The sequence below is a fragment of the Strongylocentrotus purpuratus genome, unplaced genomic scaffold, assembly GCF_000002235.5.
Source record: "Strongylocentrotus purpuratus isolate Spur 01 unplaced genomic scaffold, Spur_5.0 spur5_scaffold_6, whole genome shotgun sequence".
Taxonomy (NCBI): domain Eukaryota; kingdom Metazoa; phylum Echinodermata; class Echinoidea; order Camarodonta; family Strongylocentrotidae; genus Strongylocentrotus; species Strongylocentrotus purpuratus.
This window is the reverse complement of record NW_022145612.1, coordinates 52,306,669-52,322,763: the sequence shown is the minus strand read 5'-3', so window position 1 is coordinate 52,322,763 and position 16,095 is coordinate 52,306,669. Positions and strand designations below refer to the sequence as shown.

General features: G+C 37.9%; 2 protein-coding genes across 4 annotated transcripts; one reads left to right on the top strand and one right to left on the bottom strand.

The window, feature by feature from the left end:
* The first annotated feature begins 2,180 nt into the window (after positions 1 to 2,180).
* On the top strand, positions 2,181 to 6,140 carry LOC752214 (uncharacterized protein C12orf45 homolog). Its single transcript, XM_001175939.3, has 4 exons — positions 2,181 to 2,323; positions 2,992 to 3,042; positions 3,698 to 3,834; positions 4,889 to 6,140. Exons 1-4 carry the CDS (start codon positions 2,275 to 2,277, stop codon positions 5,141 to 5,143), a joined length of 492 nt encoding a protein of 163 aa, XP_001175939.1. The 5' UTR covers positions 2,181 to 2,274; the 3' UTR covers positions 5,144 to 6,140.
* Positions 6,141 to 7,768: 1,628 nt separating this feature from the next.
* LOC100891218 (mitochondrial tRNA-specific 2-thiouridylase 1) lies at positions 7,769 to 14,647 on the bottom strand. Of its 3 annotated transcripts, none has more exons than XM_030973056.1 (11): positions 14,596 to 14,647; positions 14,256 to 14,442; positions 13,035 to 13,200; positions 12,237 to 12,427; positions 11,536 to 11,708; positions 11,015 to 11,068; positions 10,476 to 10,542; positions 10,047 to 10,147; positions 9,207 to 9,348; positions 8,770 to 8,852; positions 7,769 to 8,446 (listed from the first exon to the last, which is right to left on the bottom strand). In XM_030973056.1, exons 2-11 carry the CDS (start codon positions 14,335 to 14,337, stop codon positions 8,315 to 8,317), a joined length of 1,191 nt encoding a protein of 396 aa, XP_030828916.1. In that variant the 5' UTR covers positions 14,338 to 14,442; positions 14,596 to 14,647; the 3' UTR covers positions 7,769 to 8,314. The 3 variants fall into 3 exon arrangements, with proteins under 3 accessions (XP_030828916.1, XP_030828918.1, XP_030828917.1); XM_030973058.1 differs by having other exon boundaries at positions 13,035 to 13,193; XM_030973057.1 differs by having other exon boundaries at positions 14,256 to 14,404; positions 14,596 to 14,644.
* Positions 14,648 to 16,095: the final 1,448 nt, after the last annotated feature.

Here is a 16,095-nt window from a genome sequence, read left to right as displayed (position 1 = left end):
TTAGCGAAGGGTGGTGAAGAGTTAATATTCCACTTTATCCATAGACAATGTACATGGCGCTAGGGTGGTGAAAAGTTAGCGAAGGGTGGTGAAGAGTTAATATTCCACTTTATCCATAGACAATGTACATGGCGCTATAGGGTGGTGAAAAGTTAGCGAAGGGTGGTGAAGAATTAATATTACACTTTATCCATAGACAATGTACATGGCGCTAAAGGGTGGTGAAAAGTTAGCGAAGGGTGGTGAAGAGTTAATATTCCACTTTATACATAGACAATGTACATGGCGCTAAAGGGTGGTGAAAAGTTAGCGAAGGGTGGTGAAGAATTAATATTCCACTTTATACATAGACAATGTACATGGCGCTAGGGTGGTGAAAAGTTAGCGAAGGGTGGTGAAGAATTAATATTCTACTTTATACATAGACAATGTACATGGCGCTAGGGTGGTGAAAAGTTAGCGAAGGGTGGTGAAGAGTTAATATTCCACTTTATCCTTAGACAATGTACATGGCGCTAGGGTGGTGAAAAGTTAGCGAAGGGTGGTGAAGAATTAATATTCCACTTTATCCAGAGACAATGTACATGGCGCTAGGGTGGTGAAAAGTTAGCGAAGGGTGGTGAAGAATTAATATTCCACTTTATCCATAGACAATGTACATGGCGCTAGGGTGGTGAAAAGTTAGCGAAGGGTGGTGAAGAATTAATATTCTACTTTATACATAGACAATGTACATGGCGCTAGGGTGGTGAAAAGTTAGCGAAGGGTGGTGAAGAGTTAATATTCCACTTTATCCATAGACAATGTACATGGCGCTATAGGGTGGTGAAAAGTTAGCGAAGGGTGGTGAAGAATTAATATTACACTTTATCCATAGACAATGTACATGGCGCTAAAGGGTGGTGAAAAGTTAGCGAAGGGTGGTGAAGAATTAATATTCCACTTTATACATAGACAATGTACATGGCGCTAAAGGGTGGTGAAAAGTTAGCGAAGGGTGGTGAAGAATTAATATTCCACTTTATACAGAGACAATGTACATGGCGCTAGGGTGGTGAAAAGTTAGCGAAGGGTGGTGAAGAATTAATATTCTACTTTATACATAGACAATGTACATGGCGCTAGGGTGGTGAAAAGTTAGCGAAGGGTGGTGAAGAGTTAATATTCCACTTTATCCTTAGACAATGTACATGGCGCTAGGGTGGTGAAAAGTTAGCGAAGGGTGGTGAAGAATTAATATTCCACTTTATCCAGAGACAATGTACATGGCGCTAGGGTGGTGAAAAGTTAGCGAAGGGTGGTGAAGAATTAATATTAACCTTTATACATAGACAATGTACATGGCGCTATAGGGTGGTGAAAAGTTAGCGAAGGGTGGTGAAGAGTTAATATTAACCTTTATACATAGACAATGTACATGGCGCTATAGGGTGGTGAAAAGTTAGCGAAGGGTGGTGAAGAGTTAATATTCCACTTTATCCATAGACAATGTACATGGCGCTATAGGGTGGTGAAAAGTTAGCGAAGGGTGGTGAAGAATTAATATTACACTTTATCCATAGACAATGTACATGGCGCTAGGGTGGTGAAAAGTTAGCGAAGGGTGGTGAAGAATTAATATCCCACTTTATCCATAGACAATGTACAACACGCTAGGGTGATGAAGAGCTGCCCTCGTATAATTATGATGATCGAGATGATGAAAAATTAGATACGTATAGAAATAAGTGCATGACGGTGAAATCACTTTCTGTAATTAGGTAAGAGTTGATATTATACGCCCTTTTTTCCCGATAGAAAATGTATATGGCTTGCTAATGATGGCCGTAAAGCCTAAAGTCAAAAGAAGAATATAATGTAGGCATATATACGCTTGCTTATCAGGGATGGCGATTCTAAATTAAAAGATTAAAACTGCTCTACATGCGGCCTCCGTTCTTTGACTTTTACCCCCCCCCCTCCATCCTCCTCTTCCATACTATATCCATCCGTCTCCTGGTTGTAAATCAGCAATCACTGCGCTGACGCCTGGAGGATACACAAAGCATTATATTGCGTGCAAGCGGTTGTACAATGCGATCCTTACCATTCACCAAATTGGCAATTTTTACACATTGGTGAACGTTGATGGGCTACCTTCATCTCCGATTAGGTGTGTGAAGAAAAGCTTCACCCACAATATCGCGTGGCACCGTACGTGATCCTGATCCTGAAAGCTGTAAAAAATTGACTTTGAATCATCCATTATCCATATAGGGTCAATTTATTTAGAAGATGAATCCTTCACAAGAACTACTCAATATTGGGGAGAAAAATATTCAGGGTAAGTGCTTGAGCTTGAGTGGCTAACTCAAGATTTAAAAATTATAATACCGATACTGGGAGGAAATTTTTTACCGGTCTCACTTTAACACCAGGCCAGCGCCAGGGATCCTCCGGTGTTCGCTGTGCGCTGACCGCTACTGATCTCGGGCTGTAGCTCGATCCAACGTGATGTGATGTGATGGTGATGTGATCCTGGCCTAGTGTACTTTCGTGTCCATTTTTGATCCGTAACTCAGGCGTGGAGATATTCCACTAAAACATACCCAAAATGAAGTAAATATTCATCGAATGTTTATATAATTATAAAGAACATGAGTTAAAATTTGTTATGTTTATTACCTGTTTCGTGTAAATTTTTCTTGTTATTTTTGGAGTATTTTTCGGAAAAATGTTGATATTAGTATACACTTTTTCACAGGTTTCATGGCAAACCATTGCACAATACAAGTGCATGCTGATGGTGGGTTGCAGACGAGCGCGCCTGTGTGAAGTTATCTACCGTAATGATCATGAGGATCTGATACATGAAAATGCGGACGATCCTGATTTTTCAGGACGCGTCTGTCCGCGTTTACGAAGACGATCTTTATTCTCGGACCAGCGCCACTACTGGTTCGAGCTTCTAATATCATGATTTTTACATTTTTTGTGGTTCATATCCTACAGATTCCTTACTGATCAAGAAAAGTAAACCATTCAAGATGGGGCCTTCATCAGGTAGGTTTTTTTTTAATTTACAGTGTGATTTTAAATTTCATTTTTGGTGACACTTTCGCAAAATCTTGTTTTTAATCACAAAATTGTTAATTTTATGTGGGCTGTTCACCATACACTTCTAATGCAAGACACTCTAGAAATTTGATTTAGCCAGCTCATATACAGAACATCTTAGGACTTTTAATTTTGAAAGGAAATCATGGCTATGGTGGCTTAATACTACTACTAGACATAGCCAAAATAATAACATTCCCATTAAGCCAAAGTCTATCATTAATTTTAGAAACCACTTGGGATTTTCATCTCACTCTCCACTCTACTCTACTCTAGTCATGATCACCTGTCATAATTTACTGAAACATTACACAACAATTGAACCATGGCAAGCTAATATTTAATTGAATTGTCTTCTCCTTCTTCTTCTTTTTTGTCTTTTCTCCTTCTCCATCTCCCTTTTCTATCTCCCTTTTCTATCTCCCTTTTCTATCTCCCTTTTCTATTACATTATGCTCTCTCTCTCCTGTTGTATTTGCATGACAATTGAGTTTAAAATACAAACTCATTGCACCAGCCACCAAAGCTATCCAAGTATAATTATACAATTTGTTATAACTAATGAAGACCTTGTATTTGTTGTAATCTATTGGTATTACAGTACTGGGCAGAGTGAAGTCTTTTTTACCACAAATGGAGGTGGCCAACAAGCAGCTTGAAGAGAAGATAGCGGATGGTGCCATGGAGGACCTAGACATTGAAAATGTTGATGATTGTGAAGGACCCATCATTGAAATGGTATATATTCTGAATAACTGCAGTATTGCACTATAACTGTATTCAGGGCTTTGATGTATTTTAAAAGAGAAACATACTTTACATAGACAAAATGTTATTATTCATCATTATGCATGCAGTTAAAGGTGAAGACCAGTTCTGGAAACGCCCCCCTCTCAAGAAATGAAATGGAAGCTGTTATTACCAATCATGTGAAAGACTATGTTTTGACTAATACGTGATGATAAACATTTGCTAGGAAACCGCCTACTAATTGATATTTATTTGGTAAATTATTATATCTATCCGGACTGGATAGATATAGGGTAGTCCCATATACATCTTTCTGTGTACAGTGCTCGAAACTTTACCAAGACTGGGCCAAATTTCTTATCATTTTGATGATTCCAAAAACTTGCAGTACACACCAATACTTATATGCTAGATGGTCAACCTTTTCTGATCGATTCCACAACGTTTCTTTCACAATGCAATCGCATGACCAGAACTGGTCTATACCATTAAGTTCATTTTAAGACGGTCACTGGCAATCTAAAAGCAACCAGTAAATTAAGTGTTATAATTTAAATGTGATGAATTAAATTTCAATCAGATATTTGTGAATAATCAATATAAATTTCAAAAAATAGGGAGAAGAGATGTTAGAGAGAGGGTGACGATTGAAAAGAATACTCCCCTCTCCAAAGACATGTTAATGTTTGACCAATTGTTCACAAAATATTGTTGATTTATTGTTTAATTGATATGTGTATTTCTCCTAGAGTTTGAGAGAACCAAGAAAACTAGCTTTGAAGTGTATCTCTTATTTAAAGATAACTGCACTAAGTGTTCAGCTGTCTTGTACACTTATACCTATGTATTTCATCACTAAGCATATCATTTTTTGGGGTATCAACTATCAAGTTGGAATTTGTTCATTACGATGTAATTGGTGCAGACTTGTGAACTACATCCTTGGTAGACTATCGGAAGTGGCCCATGAATTATTTTGGTAGTACAGGTAGATAGTAGATCCAATCTAATGCTTGTTATTTTCTGTCTTTTACTTATCCAGAACCTTGCCTTGTGTGCACATGATGAAAATTCAGATGACGAGGAGGAGGAGGAAAGTGAAGAAGATGAGAGTGACAGTGACGAGGACAACCGTGTAGGACTGAAATATGACAAGTCAGATTTAGGAGATGCTACCCTCTCAGAACTCAAGCTACCTGGTAAAGGAAAGAAGCCTAAAGATGGAAGGACATTGATTGAAGTGATGCCGGGAGAGTTGTCGGATGATGTAGGATGTAATGAAGGTGATAAGACATAGCTTTATGGAAATGGAATATTGATGCACAAACTTTCATGCAGAGGAGAGAGTGCTCGTTGAAGAAATTCCAAAGACGCTCTTCAATCCAAAGCCAACCGGTTTCAAAAGTTATATCTGAAATGAATATCATTATATCACTAGGTAACATTATGGTTCCCTGTTGTAGTGTTTTAGATTTCATCTTGATACAACCAGTGGTATAGGATCAATCTTTATGATTCTGAATTTCAAAGAAGAGGACAATGTCTTCGTCCAAACATTCAATACAAGTTTGAAATTCAGAAAGGATTTGATGCCGACAGCACTTAAAAGGGTTGAACTTCTGGATAGATTCCTCAAATACTATCCTGTGAGGAAAAGAACTCAATGGGCAACTGTATAACAAAACAAGACAAAAAAATGATTTAGACTGAATTACATAATCACATATGATACATACTATTTAAATTTGGGCAGAAAAGGTATTATGTCCTGTGAGTTACCAAAATCATTTCTTTCTTTCCATTAAGTTGACATTAATATGACTAGAGCTTGTATCATACAAAATGAGAAAAAAATAGCATTTACACTTTACAGTGGATTCTCGTTGTAACAATTGGGACCAAAGAAATTACCTTGTTATATTAAGAATCTTGTTATATCAGGGTAAAAAATAATAATATAAAGAGTTGGAACCAGCCTTGTTATAACAGATACCTCCTATATCAGAGCTCCTCATAATTTGGTTCGACTGAACAATTTTATTTCCTGTTACTATTCATCTTGGACTTCATTTTTGTCTCGCCTGCGTAGCAAAAAGCGAGACATAGGCGCCGCTTTTCTGGTGGCAGCGTCAACATCAAAAACTTAACCTAAGGTTAAGTTTTTGAATTTGTAGTATTATTTTGATAGTATAAGTTCTCATTCAATGAAACTTGGACTATAGGGTTATCAAGTATTCCCAATTATGTGGGTAGAATTTCAGGTCACAAAATCAAGGTCAAAGGTCATTTCAGGTCAACAGACTTAGACTATGTTGTGGCATCATCATCAAAAACTTAACCTCAGGTTAAGTTTTTTGAATTTGTAATATAATTTTAAAAAGTATAAGTTCTTATTCAATGAGACTTACACTAAAGGGTTATCAAGTATCCCCAATCATGTGAGTAGAATTTCAGGTCACTAAGTTAAGGTCAAAGGTCATTTCAGGTCAAAAAACTTAGACTGTTTTGTGGCATCAACATCAAACAAAATTTTGAATTTTTAGCATAATTTCAATAGTGTTTGTTCAAATTCCATGAAACTTGTACACAAGGATTATCAAGTATCACAAATCTTATGGCACAAATTCCAGGTCTCAAAGTCAAGGTCAAAGGTCATTTTAGGTCAGTATGTGAGGATAAATCAATCAATTGTTGTTAATTTTTCATATTCCATCAAAGTTATTAATCTTGGTACAAATTATAGTAAATAATTCTTCCGATGACTCTTGGTCAATATTTACTTCAAAATGCTGAATATATTCAGAGGATTTAATTGGGGGGAGGGGGGGGGGGGCTGCTAATGGACCACTCTGTCTATGAATAATGTCCCAACCTCAATTTTTCATAATATTGAATTGCGTAATGCAGGCGAGACCGCCGAGAGCGTTTCCCTTGTTCTTATTTGTATTAACATATGGAACAGCAAATAATCAATTACCATGGATTTGCCCATCCTCCATACCAGTGTAGAAGTTGATACTTACCGGTAGTTTGAAACATCAGTACCGGTATGTCAAAACTAGTCAAAATTTTCAAAAATCATTTATTTTGGTGCCAAGTATATTTGTTTTATAAAGTGTACACTTTATGTATCATCGCTAATTAAATATTGCTACCTAATGTGTATTTTTAAACCACATAGTTTGGAGTATGCTCAACATGTTTTCAAATTGTGTTTGATTGACAGGATAAGTACTATATGAAATGATATGGAATTGACGGTAAAGGAGACATCATTAGAGAGAGTGAAAGAGTCGGCCGTGTAGGGAAAAAACAGAGTGGGAGAGAAAGAGGGTTCAACTAATTAGTAAGTTGAAGGTTGAGAGGTATGGAAGAGCATCAAAAGAGCATCAGAAGATAGAGAAGTGTTGATAATAATGCACTTTATATCACCGAAGAAGTTAAACAATAAATAACTATGTTTGAAATTTTGTCAATATCAGATCCTCCAGAAGACTGGGAAGAATGGTGAGAGATTATCCAAAGTCGAACAATAAATTTGACATAGAATCAGAGAGAAAGGGAGAGCAAGATAAGATTACTGAATGGTAGTTCAAGAAGAGTCGATGATGAGAGATATAGTAAAAGTATCAGTGAGATGAACTAAAGATAAGATGTATACCGATAATCGGCAAAGAGCGAGAAAGAGAGAGTGGCAGGGGCCAGCAAAGCATAGTATCAGGAATGAAACATGAAAGATATCATAAGATTTGAGGAACTTAAAGACAGACATAGAGAAAGAGGAAATTACTAGTGGTTGTGTTTTCCGAATTGGCGAGTTTATCTCTGTCTCACACTGCCTCTTCAACTTTTGTTCACACATTTCTCTCATTCATACTTCATAGACAGCGGACACAAATAATTCTGAGGTTTGAACTCCATATTTTGCATAAATAAACTCTTTATAGTGAAGACAGTTTTTGATTTTGTTCAAGACCTCTCACATCGTTTGGATAGAAGTTAGTTTAAAAATACACGTACATGTACAATCAAATTTTACAGGACCTTATAAAGCACTGTGAAATGCAGAGTATCATGTAATACATAGATACATGTACATGTACTAAATGAAATTCCTATCAATTCTGTCTCCCATTCTCCGCTGGTATTTCTTACAGTTAATCTCATAGAGAGAAGTTCTCTCTTTCATGATGTCATCATTCCAAACACTCTGACTTTCATTCTCCACTCTGCTGTTTCTTCCAGTTCATCTTGTAGAGTGATGATCCTCATTCATGATGTCATCAAGTCTCAAGCCTTTCTGTTTTCAACTGTCTACTTTAGTATTTCTCCTATGTAAGTCATCTTGTTAGAGATGATCTTTGTTTCATGATATCCACATCTTCCAAATCATCCTGTCTTCCACTCTCCACTCTGGTATTTCATCCAGTTCATCTATGAGTGTGATATTCCTAGTTTGATCATGTCATCAACTGCTGAGCCATTCTGTTTTCCATTCTCCACTCTGGTATTTCTTCCAGTTCATCTCGTAGAGCGACGGACCTCGTTTCATGATGACGGCACTGCCTAGGCATTCATCGCCCAGGTAGAACACAGCATACTGAAACAAAGATGAAAGTACATGTATGATTAAAAGTCATGTGTATTGTCAAAACATGTTATGTATCACACATCAAACATCCTTTTCATCAAATTCCATTCTCTTGAAAAGCAACTGAATAATGGCAATCACAAAATGTATACACCCACCTGTGAGTTGTGACAACCAAATGTATATCTTTTTAGGATTGATTTAAATCATGCAAAGAATTATTTTAAAAAGAAGTTTTAAACTAGTGAATATCAGGAACTAAAATGGAAAAAAATGAATGCATTAGTTTGCGATACACCACTTCAATATGGGAAGATTTCCTTGTCACATACCTGGCCTGGTGTTAGCGCCCTCATTGGTTTACTGAGAGAAACAATAACAGAGCCCATGGAACTCAAGGTCAAGGTACATTTTGCTGAAAGAAAGAGCATGTAGAATATTAGTCCTATCTATTTCATGAAAATACTACAAATGTTGAGAATAGGCTCAGTAGACAAATTCAGCAGACGATCATGAGCAATAAAACTAGACCATAACTTTAAATTTTAAAATTAAAAAAACAGGACTCTTTCCAGTTTCTGAAGGAAAATAGCCAATAGGGATATGTAATTTAAAACAAATTATATTGCACACACATCTACTACAGAAGTTGCTCAAAGTGCAGCCCTCAATCATGAAAGTACATAACCAGTAACTTCCTACCAGATCAATATTCATTAAACCTGGGTTAAGAGTGGCAAATGTAAATGAATGCCTCCATTCTACTTACTGAGACCATGAACATGTTGGAATCTGAAATCACAATCCATCATCTGATCCTCCAGGAGTTCTCTAGGTGGCTGATGGATCCAGTGGACTGGTCCAGTCATCAAGGTTTCATGGAACAGGGCTGGGTGATGGGTAGTAGGTGCCTGAACAACCAAAGAAGATAGGGTCTTAAAGATATAGCTTTCACTATAAAGCTTTCACTATAATTTGGGGTTCTAGAACTTTTCAATGGTCAATTTCCTACACTATCTGAATTCCAAACTTCAACCCTGAACTAAACATAGCGACCTCTGACTCAAACTCTTAACCAAAATGCTAAAACCCCACTTACTTACTCATTTCTTTATCTGTAATGAAATAAAGTCTGAAGCAAATGTCACCATTAGTAATGTCGGGTCATCTAATTTCTATGTCATACCTTTAAATGTATATCATGAAGCTCAGTTTGGAATTACATACAAGAATCAATCAGCAATATATCACGATAAAAGATCAAGCTGTTTTATTCAACAAGAGCCAATCATCAAAAAATAATAGTAACACCATACCAGTCGAAAAACTGGAACCAACTGGTCGCAAATTTGAGTTTTTCTTGTAACTGGAAGAACATTACAATATCACATAAATGACACTATTGTTACTCATTTACCCATTCTAAACCTCAGAAACATTAAATCTACAAGTTTGAAACTCCATACGTAATCTCATTCCAGTTGCTTTTAAAATGCAGTCATTGACAGATCATAAGATTGCGTTGGCCTTCATAGACTCCCGTATATTTTCCATGCAATGTTTTCATGTTTCCATATTTTTCACGATTTATTGTAGAGGCAAATCTTACCACAAAGACGGTATTATTCTCAGCATCCTTGTCCACCACAAACCACCTTTCCTTCATTCCACCGATGTTGGCTCCTTGACCAAGAGTGAATAAGAAATGACCTGTCGATAGAGGGGGAAATATTATCAAGATTCATACGTTTTATGGAGAAAATATGAATTAAATTGTCTTGTGCCATGAAGAAGGAATTCCCAATGGGAATTAAACTCAAATGTCTGCAAAATCCTCTCTCTCTCTCTCTCTCTCTCTCTCTCTCTCTCTCTCTCTCTCATGAGATGCATGTCATAAATGTATTCAATTATTCATACATTTAAATTCAAATGAAAGGGATATCCACAGACAATAACTCTCCAACATTTATCTGTACTTAAGAGAAAGAAACCTTTAATTATTCACAAAGTTGTTGAGAGATAGAGAATGTTGATTTACCTTGATGTTCACCTACTGTTTTATTATCCTCTACAGAAATGAAAGATCCTTGTTTGGGCTCAAGATACTGTCAATAATGGAAACAGATAACAATAATTGGTGAAGAAAACATAAGAACTTTGCTCATTTCTGTTATCTTTAAACAATGCTACGTATATACCAGTACACACAAAGCATATGAAGTGGTTTGAATGTAGACTGCTTCCAGGTAATATTAAGTATTGGTAATGAGGGATAATACAGAAATAAAATTGCACTTAATTTTTACAACTACAAATATATTAGGTTTAGACAAAAATAAATACCAAGCTAATTATCATAAAAGAGTGTCAAACACTACTTTTAATGACTGTGTATTCTAAAAAGTCTTGGTGATTGAAAATGTTGCTGGTCCAATCATCTGACCTGTATTATAAGCAATTAAGAATTTATTTCAACACGGTGCTCAATGTTAACATCTTTGATTGTTTGATTTTATACTAAAGGGACTTAATATACCTGTTATTGGTAAATGAATAAATTTAAAGTGAAATACCTACCTCCTTGATAAAAGTTGGAAAATGTCTTCTTCCGATAAAACATATTCCCATACTCTGTAATGAAAGAACATAAGTATATAGTTAAAATATAATAGCTATATAAAGTGCAATCTAACATTCTACAGTTGAATATCAATTAATCCCTCTTTAACTTCACCTACAATATCTAGTTGCCCTCTTTGAAGTATTGGATGCTTCAGAATGTAAAGATGAATAAAGGCCAATGATTTATGTACAAATGTAAGAAGTATAAAGTCCATTGCTGAGAGCCAGAAGATCTGATGTGATGTCATGACCTCCCTCCTGGCTCTCAACAAACAAATTCTATTTCTCATCCTCCCTAGCCATCTACGAAAGATTTACATGAATCAAATTTCTAGAGAGAAAATGGAAATTTCCTACATGGGACCATCTTGAACAGGATTGACTCTGTAAATTATTTTCTCCATTAATTTATAATTGTGCAAGTACACAAACATAGATTTCCTTTTTCTTTTGATATTTCAAGTTTTCATGATTACCTCTTTCCTTTGTGCAGCCCTCTTTAGTCCAACCTCATGAGCGATACGCTTCACTACGTCCTTGGTCAGATGACCCACTGGGAAGAGTGTCTTCCCTAATGCATTCTGGGTGATTTGTGAGAGGAAGAATGTCTGGTCTTTCCAGCTATCAGCTGCTTTCAAAAGTTTCACTCCTGAAGGGAAACACAGATGCTATTATATTCTATATAGTTGTAATAGGATATCATATCAGTCCTAGTGTCCTACAGTCAATTATTTTCAAATTTTGTTTGAAATTATTCATTTTCTTGGCACCTTCTTCTTACACCTTCAGAATACTAAAGCTGCTGAATGAACATACATTTATAAACAAAATAAAGATAAAATTAGCAATTTTTTCCATCTATGACAAAAGCCGAGTATGGATCAATTTTTTAATTTCGTTTTCATTCAATCCATGAATTTGAGCATATAATGGTAAAAACTTGGTATAATCAATCAAGCCAATAACTTTTAATTACTTTTCTGTCCAAAATAGTTTAACAATATTAGACAAAATTCAAGAGAAAAGGTATCTCTGTGTCAAGCCTAAATGATAATGGAGCTCAAATGACAAGACATCTGAAGATTGACCACATTATTTTCAAGATTTTAAACTGATTTGACAGATGTAGAATAAACAGATGTAAGTACACCAAGGAAGCAGTTAATCTCATGTATACCTTTAGAAGCAGAATCCTTGTCATAAAGAAACTGTTCGCCTATACTTCTCTGAGCATAATGTCCTGTAGCTAATCCATCTGCATCAAACTTTGTCATTGCATGGTCCAGGAATTTGTCAAACTTGATGTATTTATTGCACAAAATATCTGGATTCGGTGTGAAGCCTTGTTGGTATTGCCTAAGAAATTTGCTGCATTGGGAGAAATTAAGATGAATATTTTGAAATAACTGACCACTAATCTGCTAATGGATTGCTAAGATTATAGCAAACAAATTCATAGAAATGAATTACAGATCTAAAAAATGAAATGTTGTCATTCCAATCATATCTTGAGTTCTGTAAATGGAGTGGCATCTTGAGAGAATCGGACCTGATCAAATTCTGAACTGTATTATGCAGTAGATATTTACATAAATATACAGGGCTTATTTTCTCACTATTTAAAATGAAGATAAAAGTAAAATAATACTGGTAGTGATCTCAAACCAATCACAGAGTGTTTGAATTCTGAGCTTAAAACTATTTTTTTATCAAATTCACCCTCCAAAAGTTTCTGATGATCTGAGCAAGAAGTACTGACTTGACACTCACAAATATCTGATCATTGATGTGATTATGACGATCATGATATAATCAACTAACTTTTAGACTCAGCTGGATTAGTTCTAGGAGGCTGTTCATGCGCGCGCTAGACCCTGTGGCCCTGCTTGTGGCCCTGCTTGTCACATAAGCTTTCTGGATATCAATTTTTACTGGAGATTCTAAGGTGTATATTAAAGACATTGACCTTTCCTACCTGAACACATCATGCCAGTATTCCTGAACAAAGTTGACTTGATGGAAGGGGATTTTAAGAATCTCACATGCATTCTGGGCATCCTCGCAATCTCTGTCCGCTGTACACACCCCAGTCTCATCCAGCACATCCCAGTTACGCATGAATAGGCCCGTCACTCTGAATCCTTGGCAAAGCAATATATGAGAGAGATTGGGAAAACAAGAGACATAAACAGAAGATAATTAAGTGGACGAGGAGTGGAGTGGAGAGGAGAGGAGAGGAGAGGAGAGGAGAGGAGATCGAGAGGAGAGGAGAGGAGAGGAGAGGAGAGGAGAGGAGAGGAGATCGAGAGGAGATCGAGAGGAGATCGAGAGGAGAGGAGGAGAGGAGAGAGGAGAGGAGAGAGGAGAGGAGAGGAGATCGTGAGGAGAGGAAAGGAGATCGAGAGGAGGGAGGAGACTAGGAGAGGAGATCGAGAGGAGAGGAGAGGAGATCAAGAGGAGAGGAGAGGAGAGGAGAGGAGAGTGGAGAGTGAAGAGAGGAGAGGGGAGAGGAGGAGAGGGGAGAGGAGGAGAGAACGAGAGGAAAGGAGAACGAGAGGAAAGGAGAACGAGAGGAAAGGAGAACGAGAGGAGAGGAGAGGAGATCAAGAGGAGATCAAGAGGAGAGGAGAGGAGAGGAGAGGAGAGGAGAGAGAGGAGAGGGGAGAGGAGGAGAGAGGAGAGGGGAGAGGAGAGGAGAACGAGAGGAGAGGAGAACGAGAGGAGACAAGAACGAGAGGAGAGGAGATCCAGATCAGAGGAGAGGAGGGGAGAGGAGATCAAGAGGAGATCGAGAGGAGAAGAGAGGAGAAGAGAGGAGAGGAGATCCAGAGGAGAGGAGATCCAGAGGAGAGGAGATCGAGAGGAGAGGAGAGGAGAGGAGAGGAGAGAGAGGAGAAGGGAAAGGGGAGAGGGGGAGAGGAGGAGAGAGGAGAGAGGAGAGAGGAGAGGAGAGAGGAGAGGAGCGAGGAGAGGAGCTAGGAGAGACGGGATGAGGAGTCTCATTGTTAGCAGCATACATCAAAGATACCAGAGCAGATATCATCACAATCTCACTAAGAATAATGACTAGGAATTGACTTGCTTTTAATTTTTATTTATTTTAATAGATTTAAAATTTAAAATCTCCATTTCATTTTGAGAAAAAAATGGTCATGAAACTTTTTGAATAAATGATAAATTTGTTTATAAAACTTACCTTTGCTTTTCGAAATCCATGCTGCAACACTGCTATCCACACCTCCGGACATGGCACACACTATATGCTTGGCCTTGGCCATGATGTTAGTCTTATTATTCCACTCATCGAAGAAGCCCAGAGACAGAGAATATTGCCCAGTCCCGTGTCTGTAATTTTATGTCAGTAGTGAGATGAAACTGGTGATCTATTTGAAGTAACGTAATAAGAAGAAACAAGGCTACACACGGTTTAAACACTAACACCTCCATATTATTAAATTCATTTAATCACAGAAATATGTTTTAGCTAAATTGAATAATAATCAAATAACAAAACAAACAAAAAGCAAAATTCGCACCACATCCACGATCCAAGCACGACCATGGCAATGTTGACATTGACATTTTATTCCTAGGATGGTTGTTTTATTAGTCTCGTAAATTAAACTTTTAGTTCAAACAATTTTTTTTTTTTTTTTTAAATGGAGCCAGTTTTATCTCCATTTCCATTCTTCTTTCTGACTATAGTCGAACGACAGAAAATAAAGAGATCCATGGGCACGAGAATACCTACCCCCTCTTGTGCCCCTTCTCATATTTGATTTCTGTTTTATTTATATTGTGCATGTATATGTAAATGTATATATTCCGGTTTATATTAAACTGATTCTTGATCATTTCAGTGAAATCTTTTGATTTAATCAGTAGAAGATGCAATACTCTCTGAGTACCTGGTAGGCAGTTGTTAATTTAGCGGGGGGGGGGGGGGGGGGCAAATTTGAAATCATGCGAGCCAAATATTGGTACGTAATGGTGACCAGCAGTGGCGTAATGAGCAAAAACATTTTTTTGACAAAAAATCTGCATCACCCCACTCTTACATGCAGGCCCCGCTGAATGTTTTTCAAAGTGGCTGGAGCCATGGGGGAGGCTAAAGTATTTACGATCAGGTAGAGCGTATATAACGTAAATTGGCGTGGGGTCTAGGGGCAAAGCCCCGGCGGGGATCAAGGGGCGGATCCCCCGGAAGTGGGGTATGGGCATTTTATAACGGTCAGATATGCATATAGGGGCCCGTCTTAGACCCCCTGGTGGGGTCGAGGGGGCAGAACCCCGAAAGCTTAGTGGTTTTATGCATATTTAATTAGGGTCAGATGAGCATTTAATATACCTTATTTTTTACACTGGCAGGACACTAATTGGCGTGGGTCCAGGGGGCGGAGCCCCAAGAAGCATAGGGGTTTTAGGCATTTAATCACGGTCAAATGAGCATATTTTGATACCTCGTTATTTTTACACTGGCAGGTCACTATTCTTCTTTTCTTTCTCTCTTCCCCCCCCCCCCCCCCCCCCCCCCCCGGTCCACGCATTTTTGGCGGGATTAATCGCAACTGATTTCCCCCTTCTTTTCACCTTTTCTTTTCTTCTCCTCCTTCGCTTTTGCCTTCTTGTCTCATTTTTTTTGGCGGGGGCGGGGAGGGGGGAGTCAGAGGCAAGGACTGTCTTTTTGTCCCTGATTAAAATTGCAACTGATACCCCCCCCCCTTTTTTTTTAAATCTTCTTCCTCTTTTTTCATTCCATTTATCTCCTCTTTTCCTTTTTTCTTCCCTTTCCTTCCTTCTCTCCTATTTGTGTTGATGGGGGGGGGGGGGGGGGGGAGGCAACAGCCTGGGAGGTAAGGACCTTTCGCCCCCCCCCCCCTCTCCTTTTTCCCCTTTTCTCTTCATCCTCTTCTTTCTTTCCCTTCCTCATCTCCTCTAAGTTCCCTTTCCCTTATTTTCCTTCTCTCTCTCTCTCTCTCTCTTTTTTTTGCGGGGGTGGGGGGGGGGGCAAGGCTTGCTCGGCCCCCTGGATCCGA